This window comes from Sinocyclocheilus rhinocerous, unplaced genomic scaffold (assembly GCF_001515625.1).
Source record: "Sinocyclocheilus rhinocerous isolate Xijiao unplaced genomic scaffold, SAMN03320098_v1.1 scaffold5720, whole genome shotgun sequence".
Taxonomy (NCBI): Eukaryota; Metazoa; Chordata; class Actinopteri; order Cypriniformes; family Cyprinidae; genus Sinocyclocheilus; species Sinocyclocheilus rhinocerous.
The window spans coordinates 71,693-81,541 of NW_015661855.1; the positions used below are offsets into that span (position 1 = coordinate 71,693).

A 9,849-nucleotide genomic window follows, 5' to 3' on the forward strand; every position below is an offset into this window, starting at 1 on the left:
ATTCGGCCAATCACAATGCATTGGATAGCTGGCCAATCAGAGCACACCTCGCTTTTTCAGACCGATGAGCTTTGTAAAAATCGACGCGTTTCAAAAAGGCGGGGCATAGAGGAGAAACAATAATGTACAGTATGTTGAAAATAATGTGCTTTTTGAACCTTAAACCGCATAAACACATTTCATTACACCAAATACACAACATAATGTTCTTTTTAGCAACGTCATATGACCCCTTTAATCTTTCTCTACCTAATTTTATCATCTCTGATCTGTTTTATTCTCAACCCACCCTGTAGATCCCCTCCTCTCCGGCCTCGTCCATGGCTCGGTCCATCTCCTCGTCGTTCAGAAGATCTCCAGAAATGGCCCGCTGAAGCTCAGGCGCGGCCTCCTCCTCGATGCTCCTTAGACCCGCCTGAGAGAACGAGAGATTGAGACTAGGGCTGCACGATAAATCGCAATGAAATCGCAATCTTGTCAGTGAAGCACGGTTCTAGATTTAAATGCTTTCATTGATTCAGCGTGATTAATAAACACACGACTACGACATTATATGGTTTATCTGAGTTATTATTATTATAATTTTCATTATAATAAAGTATATATTAAAGCAATAAGCCCCAAGAAGCCGTGGTTTACAATGAATTTATAACAGCTAAGGGGCGTTGTTTGGTACGACGCGAAGCGGCGAAAACCCCCTTAGCTGTTATAAATCCACTGTAAACCACAGCTTCACGGGGCTTATTGCTTTTATAAAACGGAAAATGTGGTATTTTCACAGATGGAGCAGCATTTACTACACAGAGCCGTAATTCACTGAGAAGCTACGCAAACAGCTGTCATAATCGTGTACGGTTTCTTCGTTTTCATAATCGCGCGATTATATCGTCTGCGAATTTATTTTTTAAATTTTTTTCGTAGCTTGTCAGTGAACTACGGCTCTGTGTAGTAAATGCTGCTCTATCTGAAAGCACGTGATTGAGATTTACTACTAATCACAGAACCGGCTTTCGATTCGAAATCACATTCGATTAATCGCGCAGCGATTCTGATTGTCGCATGAAACACATGCGGAGATGAAGAGACGTGTGACCTGAATCTCTGTGGTGTTCTTGTTTTTCTTGTTGGGCCGGTATCCGTAATATTCCTCCTGGCGTTTCATGAACTTCCTGAAGTGATCCTGGATCAGGAACGTGGCGTAAAACTTCCCCACTGTTACCTCATCGTCTGTCATTTAGGAAACATTTAATAATGCTAATATTATTGCAGTTTATTATTCGGTATCGTCCGTTTTATTGGTGTTACTGCATTACCTCCGATTGGTGGAATGACCTGGTCAAGCAGTTTCATACTGGTGCGTTTCCAGATCTTCTTAATAATCGCACGTAGCTCTTCGTTGGCCTGCTCGAAATTACCTGATGGATGAAAATTCAGAGAATTTATGCTTTAATGGGTGAGTATGAACATCATTTTCATAAATGTATTTAAGATCTGCACCAGCTTACACTTTTTACTCAGAAATTGCTAGTAAATTTCACAAATAATTACAAAAAAGTCCCAATCGAATTGAATTAAACATGAAATTTTGAAGTAAATAACGCCTCAAACCTTCGGTTTTAATTTTCAGTGCAGTTCTGACCAGAGCGAACAGCGTGGCATTAAACGTCACGGTTCCATCGCTGTTCAGAGGCATGTTCATGGAAATCAGTCTCTGGAAACCAACACGGTAACGCCGAGAATGAATGATTATACTGGTATGTGCATATGAATGTGTTTGCGTGTTAAATGTGTCTCACCTTGCAGGCAACACGATGGGGGCAAAACTTTCCAAACCCAAGCGGTGGCTGGATTCTCCTCAGCAGCGTCACGACATCCAGGTGTTTAATGCGCCCCCTACAGAACAACATCAGAATAACACAGATAATCAGATGCATCTCGTTTAAAATCAACCTGCAATCAAAATGGACCATTTTTACATTTTTAATACACATTCCTGGTCTTGTAGTGATATAACATCTTTGCACATAATTGTTAAATGCAATAATATTAGTTATCTTTATTGGATTACATTACCAATCCCTTTTATTTTTTAATCACTCTTATAAAGAGACACTTTTTTACTATTCAATCAATTCCTGATAGATAAAAATCAAGTCAAAATTGAATATCCTGCTGAAAAGTGTCCAATTATGGAAATAAAATGTGTTGCGAATGCCATTGCACGTTGATTTTAAAGTTACAGTAGTGTTATTTGGCTTACGTTGCCTCTGGGTCATATTCAGCCCAGATCTTCTTGAACTCGTCTAAATGATGCGGACCGAGTATCGACCAATCACGGGTCAGATAGTCAAAGTTGTCCATGATCACAGCAACAAACAAATTAATGATCTGCAAAAGACCACATATGGCACGTTGATCATATTTACGAGTTGAACGCACAAGAATGCCACCACAAAGTCATAATTTCAAGTGGGATTTCAAGTGGGATCAAAATGATGTCTTCCCAACTGGAGAACGTGCAAGTTGATGTGTGCGTCTATGCATATGCATGTTTGAGCGAGAGTGAATACTCACAAGAAAAGCACAGAGCATGTAAAAACTCATGAAGTAGAGAATAGCAAATCCAGAGCCGCAGGTGTACTCCTCTCCAGGTAGGTATTCTGACTTGGGGTCACAACATTGACCGTACAAACAGCCCAACATGATCTCTTGCCAGCCCTCGCCTGTGGCACACCTGAGGACAGGTATGCGTCTTTACAAACATGCTCAGAAACTCGTACAGCAAAGCGTTCACACTTCCTACCTGAACAGCAGTAGAACAGCTTGAGGAAACGTCTGGAAGTTGTTGTTACGGTTGATCATGGTACCGTCTAATAGTGCGATTTTGCCAAACACCTGACAGAGAACAGGTAGGTTATCATTTAGCACAGCGCTGAATGTATCGCACTCATTGTGGGTGTGTTTTACCTGCATGCCGATGACGGCGTAGATAAAGAACAGCATAACGATGAGGAGAGCCACATATGGCAAAGCCTGAAAAACACAAACATTTACCATAAATGCGTTTACACCACAAAATTTCAGATGCATAAATAATTTTATCAGATTAATATTTTGTTTGTTTTTTTGAACATACAAATAAGAAAAGTTGGGGAAAATGCAACAATACTTTTAACTATGAAATCAAACCAGCAGTAGGTGGCGACAAATGACTGTTTTAATGAGTGAGTCATTGAGTCATTCATTCAACTGATTCATTCAAACAGCTGATTCATTCACAAACGTCTTTATGAATGGGCCACTGAATCATTGACTCACTCGATTCGTTCAAAAGCGTGGATTCGTTCAGTAACGAAATGCTGCTGTGTTGCTCGGAGACTCGCAACAGTTTCACTGTGGCTTCGATTGGAACGATTTTCGTCCGCGAAATTGAGCCAAAACAGTCAAAATTGTGTCTAAAATGTAAGTCTCTTAATTTTAACTTCTTATCAAACTACTGTTGTTATAAAATTTGTATCACAATGCAATCGTGCTGATATTCAGGGAAACATCTTGGTCGCGTAATTCTTACCCAAATCATATATTATAAATATCATTTTTTACAGCATCATGTATCTGTAACTTGTAACTGTTTTGGCTTCTGCATGAGTCTCTCATCCTAATGACCCAGTGGAGCATCAGACCTGGAATGATTTGATGAAGGTCCACAGCAGGTTGCGAATGCCCTCAAAACGGTTGAGCAGTTTCACCAGACGCATGACACGGAAAAGCCGGAAGAGTGTGATTGACACGCTCATATTCTCAGAGTCCTGAGGAACGAAGAAAAACGCTTGAGAATCTGTGGTTAACACCGGCACAGATCTTCTTGGAAAGAACACATCGAAGCTTTACTTACTGCTATGGCTTGCATTGGATTCACTTCCTGAAAAGAGTGAAAATGTAAGATAGTAATTAAACTTTGAATCTAAAGAGTGAAAATGTAAGATAGTAATTAAACTTTGAATCTTGTGAATCCATTTCAGTTGCAATGTTGGATTATATTTGCAGGCAGAGCTAATAACAGTAATCCGTTACTGATTCCAAATTACATGACAAAAATTGTAGTTAGTAACGTAATCCATTACATTACACATTTCAGGTAATTTAATCAGACTACTTTTGGATTACTTTTGATTAACTCGTTTATCACATTGATTTAAATAGGATAATCTTGTACCATAACTGTAGTCTGAATACAAGTATTTAAAAATGTAATTTAATCTAATTACAAGTACTTAGTTTTTGGAATCTGATTACGTAATCCAGATTACATTAAATCAGTTACTACCCAGCTCTGTTTGCAGGAATAATAAATTCTGTTGAATTGTAGAGTCATGCTGTGACGTGTAGATGTGAAATAATAAAAAATGTTTGTAAATATTTACAGAACAGCCAGTGAGACAATACAGTCCACCCTGAGCAGCAAGAGCCGCCTGGAGATAAAGAAATTACCAGAATATCAGCACTCGCTGAGAATGATACAACAGGTAAAGCCAAGCACTGGAGCACAGAGTCAACACATTGAGAAACTTACATCAATTTCACTTAGTATGACGTCAACAATACTGCCCACCACGATTATGAAATCAAAGACGTTCCAGGGGTCCCCGAAGTAACCCTACCAGAGAGAAACACTTCTTAAAAGCAGTATGCTGCATGCACTTAAGCATTTAAGAAGTAGTGACCCTGGAGCACAAAAGCAGTCATAAGTAGCACAGGTATATTTGTAGCAATAGCCAACAATACATTGTATGGGTCAAAATTGTCCATTTTGTTTTTATGTCAAAAATCATTAGGATATTAAGTAAAGATCATGTTGCATGAAGATATTTTGTAAATTTCCTACCGTAAATATATCAAAACTTAATTTTTGATTAGTAATATACATTGCTAAGAACTTCACTTGGACAACTTTAAAGATGATTTTCTCAATATTTAGATTTTTTTGCACCCTCAGATTCCAGATTTTCAGCCAAATATTGTCCTATCCTAACAAACCATACATCAATGGAAAGCTTGTTTATTAGGCTTTCACATACATCTCAATGTCAAAAAAATGACCCTTATGACTGGTTTTGTGCTCCACATATCACATATTAGTAGTTTTCCGGCAGTAGTCTAAATGGAGGGCTCACCTTTGCTTTGAAGGCTCCAAGTTTGAGGATCATTTCCACGGTAAAAAGTACAGTGAAGATGACGTTTAGCATGTCTGAAAGATGGGTGATGTGATCTGATTGATTACAGTGCTGAAGGATAAAGAAATGAGACTCGGTGAGATTCAAACTAATATTCAAATAATGTGTTTCTTCTGGGATTGTACCTCTGTGTTCTCACCTGCATCCCCAGACACATGGTGTTGAGCATGATGAGGAGAAACATCAGGTACTCGAAGTAACAAGAGGTGACGATGTACCACACCTGGTACTGATGCGGGTTTTTAGGGATGTAGCATCTCAGAGGCCGGGCCTTCAGTGCGTACTGGACACACTGACGCTGCGAATGTGCATGCAGAAAACGCATTATAATCTGTGACTTCATCATGCGATCGGTTGTGTGACGCACGGTACCTGGTTTTTGTCCAGCTCGCAGTTTTTGTACTCCTGCTCTCCCTGTTCTTGGAAGGTGACGATAACGAAGCCCACAAAGATGTTCATCATGAAGAAGGCGATGAGGATGAGGTAAAAGATGAAGAAGATGGAAATCTCAATGCGGTTGTTGTAAATCGGGCCAACGTTTTCCAAATTCGAGTCGATGGCTTTATACAACAAGCTGTGCATACAGGTGCAATTAGGAAAATGTGTTCAGCATTTTCATCAAAAGCTCTACACTATATTGCCAAAAGTATTGGGACGCCACTTTTATAGCAACAGTTCGGACAGGACCCTTTTTCTATTCTAATACGGCAATGCATCTGTGTGTAAGGCAAGGTTAAAAAGAAATGATTGATTGAGTCAGTCAGTGTGGAAGAATTTGACTGGTCTGGTGTGACTTTAAATGCAGACCTTGAGCCAAAAACTCATCACCAAACACCAATGACTTGTACATACACTAAATGGACAAAAGTATTGGCACCCCCCTTCTTTAGAACAGAAAAAGGCACGTCCAAAACTGTTGCAACAGAGATGGAAATACAATTTTTAAATCCATGAATTATGTTTCCATCTCTGTTGCCACAGTTTTGGACGTGCCTTTTTCTGTTCTAAAGAAGGGGGGTGCCAATACTTTTGTCCATTTAGTGTATGTACAAGTCATTGGTGTTTGGTGATGAGTTTTTGGCTCAAGGTCTGCATTTAAAGTCACACCAGACCAGTCAAGTTCTTCCACACTGACTGACTCAATCAATCATTTCTTTTTTAACCTTATAAACAGAGGCACTGTCATGTTAGAATAGAAAAGGCTCCTGTCCAAACTATTATTGCTATAAAATAAGAAGCACACAATTCCCTAGAATATAAAGTAACACTTTAGAATACTGTTCCACCATTAATGAATAACTACACAAGAACACACGAGTGACGCAATATTAGCACTCTAGTAACTACTAGTATCTAACAAGAAACTCTGATTAATGAATTAGTAAGTAATAGTGTTTAGTGGAATGTGGTAGTTCTTCAGCCAATATTAGGGAGTTATGATGCTGTTCACTTTAGAATAATGATCCGAGTAATTAGTAATTCCTTTAGAAGGATTTGGTAATACTTAGTCATTACTAGTGGGTTACCATGATCTTCATTTTAGAATTAATTATTCATTATGCATAATTCACATGAATTATGAACCTGTATACAGTAGTTCTTAGGAGTTCTCCAGGATATATGAAACAATAGTAGTTATTGATTAGCTAATAGTGAACTATACCAGTTTCAACTGAGCGCTATTACTTACTAAATCGTTAATTCTGATTAATGAATTAGTAAGTAATAGTGTTTAGTGGAATGTGGTAGTTCTTCAGCCAATATTAGGGAGTTATGATGCTGTTCACTTTAGAATAATGATCCGAGTAATTAGTAATTCCTTTAGAAGGATTTGGTAATACTTAGTCATTACTAGTGGGTTACCATGATCTTCATTTTAGAATTAATTATTCATTATGCATAATTCACATGAATTATGAACCTGTATACAGTAGTTCTTAGGAGTTCTCCAGGATATATGAAACAATAGTAGTTATTGATTAGCTAATAGTGAACTATACCAGTTTCAACTGAGCGCTATTACTTACTAAATCGTTAATCGGAGTTTCTTGTTAGGTAACCGTAGTTACTACAATGTAAATAGTGCATTAGTAATTTGTTCCTGTGTAGTTATTCATTAACGACGGAACAGTATTCTAAAGTGTCACCGAATATAATTATATGCTTAAACATTAAGATTTGTACTCATGGGAATTACTAAAGTAGTCAAATCTGTTCATCAGAAGTGGGTGTCCCGATACTTTTGGCAATATAGTGTATGTGAAGACAAATAGAGCTACTGTACAAATGTGACCTGTGCTGGCAAAATGAGTCACAACTAGCAAATTTTCAAAAATGAGTTATTTTTATTTTTTACATTCTCCATTAAAAGACCTTCAGAATGATGTATGAGTTGTCTAAAAATGACTGAGATACACCTTTTTGAAGTCGACGGAGTCAGCAAAGTCAATTTTAAGAAAAATCAAGTTTTCTGAAGGTTCCAAAGTAAAATCACCCAGCAACGCTGCATGTTTTATTCCAATTCTTTTCTTAATAATCATTACTATATTAATAATCACAATATAGCTATTTATTATTTTATCTTTGTTGTTATAAAGAAGAACAGATGCAAAAAAACAGCCAATATAAGAAAGAAACAAGTCACTTTTTTATTTTACATCTAAACAAAAGCATTCAAGTAAGAAAAACAAATAATCAAATGTAAAAATCACCTCAGTGTGTTAATTACAAATAAATTCATTATTAAAACTACAAAAGCAGTTCAATCAAGAGCAGCGAGTGATTCCCTCGTTTCTTTTATCGTTTGATTACATTAATGAGACAGACGGCTTATTTTAAGACTTGAGGCCATTGCACACATTTTCGTCCGAAATTTTCGCATGTTGAAAAATAAATACGAACTCACGCTGTGTCAATCACGTTTACACACTGCATCCGAAACTTTCGTCCGACAAAAAAATAAATTCGTACCATGTTCGATTTTCTGCGTTTTCACATCTGTAGCATGCATTTTGATAGGAACGGATGACGAATACAGAGAAAAAACGCATACGAACATTTCGGACTCGGTGTGCAATGAACTTTACTGTAATGCACGGATCTAATATAATGTTGCACATCCAACGTTTTTTCCCCAAACGTTCACTTAAGACATAACAGATAATGTTTGCGTGAATACTTAAATACTGTAATTCTGTGTATATGTGTGTATTTATCGGGATTGCGTGCCGTCGGTGTTGTCTTTATGTGTGCGCTTCGGATGAGAGTCAGCGCGAGAAGCAAGCGGAGAAAAGGTAATCCACTTGGAAAACATACAAATAAAGATCACTTTTGGGGGCTTAATGAACAATTTTTTGCGAAAACCTCAAAATCGAGGTTTTCCGCTTATTTTGCCTGTAGCTCAAAATTAGCCTGTGCGCATTCACACTCATTTTGCCAGCACTGGTCACAAGTTTGAAAGGGAGTTGTTCATTATAAACCTACTCTGGCCAGCCTTCGAATGTTGACACGGTGAAGAGAGCCAGCATGCCGTTCAAAACGCTGTCAAAGTTTAAGTCACTGTTCAGCCATACACGTTGACTGAGCACCATGTCGTGGAGAGCATGTTCCTGGTGTTGTATAAACCTTCCCCTGAGAGCATCACCGGGAGAGAAAATTATGTAGATTTGGAGAGTTTAGAGATCTCAGAGTGAAGAATGAAAGTTCAAGCATACCGGCATTCTTCCGCCGTCATTTTGAGCGGGTCTGTGCAGAAAAAAAATTTCCCCTGCCGGATTAACAGAAAAAAAACACATTAAATTAAACCAGACTCTAATATCATACATGCATAGATGCTGAAGAGCGAACTATCTGACCTTAAAAAGCTGAACGCCAATGCAGGCAAACATGAAATCCAAGAGCATCGTGACTAAAACGATGTTGCCGATGGTCTTGATGGCCACAAACACACACTGGACCACATGCTAAAAGACAGCAAAGACATGATGAGGAACAGGGAGACATTTATCATGTAATAATCCCGAAACTAGACGCTCTGGGACGACTCACTTTGAGACCTTTAGCTCGATTTATGGCTCTTAAAGGTCTCAACACTCTCAAGACCCTGAGGATTTTTACCACCGAGATGGCGCTTGATCTGCGGAGAGACATGAGGACTGTAAAAGAACGCTTGTTTGTACACTACCAGTCAAAAGTTTTTGAACAGTAAGATTTTTAATGCTTTTTACAGAAGTCTCTTCTGCTCACCAAGCCTGCATTTATTTGATCCAAAGTACAGCAAGAGCAGTAACATTGTGAAATATTTTTACTATTTAAAATAACTGCTTTCTATTTGAATATATTTTAAAATGTAATTTATTTCTGTGATCAAAGCTGAATTTTGTCACATGATCCTTCAGAAATCATTCTAATATGCTGATTTGCTGCTCACTAAACATTTCTGATTATTATTATGTTGAAAACAGCCGAGTAGATTTTTTTTCAGGTTTCTTTAATGCATAGAAAGTTCAGAAGAACAGCATTTATCTGAAATAGAAATGTTTTGTAACATTATAAATGTCTTGATCAATATTGTTATAGTGTATAATGTTACAAAAGCTTTTTATTTCAGATAAAT

The 9,849-nt window shown here is 37.8% G+C and overlaps 1 protein-coding gene across 3 annotated transcripts in view; it reads right to left on the minus strand.

Annotated features, from left to right (window-relative positions):
- The window catches only part of LOC107726523 (dihydropyridine-sensitive L-type skeletal muscle calcium channel subunit alpha-1-like), an 11,747-nt gene extending 2,382 nt beyond the window's left edge, over positions 1 to 9,365 (minus strand). For 2 of the 3 annotated variants that reach the window (XM_016536144.1, XM_016536143.1), the window contains exons 1-20: positions 9,282 to 9,365; positions 9,089 to 9,196; positions 8,948 to 9,000; positions 8,718 to 8,864; positions 5,607 to 5,808; positions 5,374 to 5,532; positions 5,175 to 5,285; positions 4,574 to 4,657; positions 4,425 to 4,472; positions 3,896 to 3,922; positions 3,684 to 3,809; positions 2,968 to 3,033; positions 2,804 to 2,895; positions 2,575 to 2,734; positions 2,261 to 2,388; positions 1,797 to 1,893; positions 1,609 to 1,711; positions 1,314 to 1,415; positions 1,094 to 1,227; positions 290 to 415 (exon numbers count right to left, since the gene is read on the minus strand). In XM_016536144.1, the coding sequence (XP_016391630.1) occupies positions 290 to 415; positions 1,094 to 1,227; positions 1,314 to 1,415; positions 1,609 to 1,711; positions 1,797 to 1,893; positions 2,261 to 2,388; positions 2,575 to 2,734; positions 2,804 to 2,895; positions 2,968 to 3,033; positions 3,684 to 3,809; positions 3,896 to 3,922; positions 4,425 to 4,472; positions 4,574 to 4,657; positions 5,175 to 5,285; positions 5,374 to 5,532; positions 5,607 to 5,808; positions 8,718 to 8,864; positions 8,948 to 9,000; positions 9,089 to 9,136 (2,013 nt within the window). In that variant the 5' untranslated portion in view covers positions 9,137 to 9,196; positions 9,282 to 9,365. Of the gene's footprint in view, positions 1 to 289; positions 416 to 1,093; positions 1,228 to 1,313; positions 1,416 to 1,608; positions 1,712 to 1,796; positions 1,894 to 2,260; positions 2,389 to 2,574; positions 2,735 to 2,803; positions 2,896 to 2,967; positions 3,034 to 3,683; positions 3,810 to 3,895; positions 3,923 to 4,424; positions 4,473 to 4,573; positions 4,658 to 5,174; positions 5,286 to 5,373; positions 5,533 to 5,606; positions 5,809 to 8,717; positions 8,865 to 8,947; positions 9,001 to 9,088; positions 9,197 to 9,281 lie in introns of those variants that run through there. The other variant, XM_016536142.1, reaches the window with a different exon arrangement.
- Between the last annotated feature and the right edge of the window lie 484 nt (positions 9,366 to 9,849).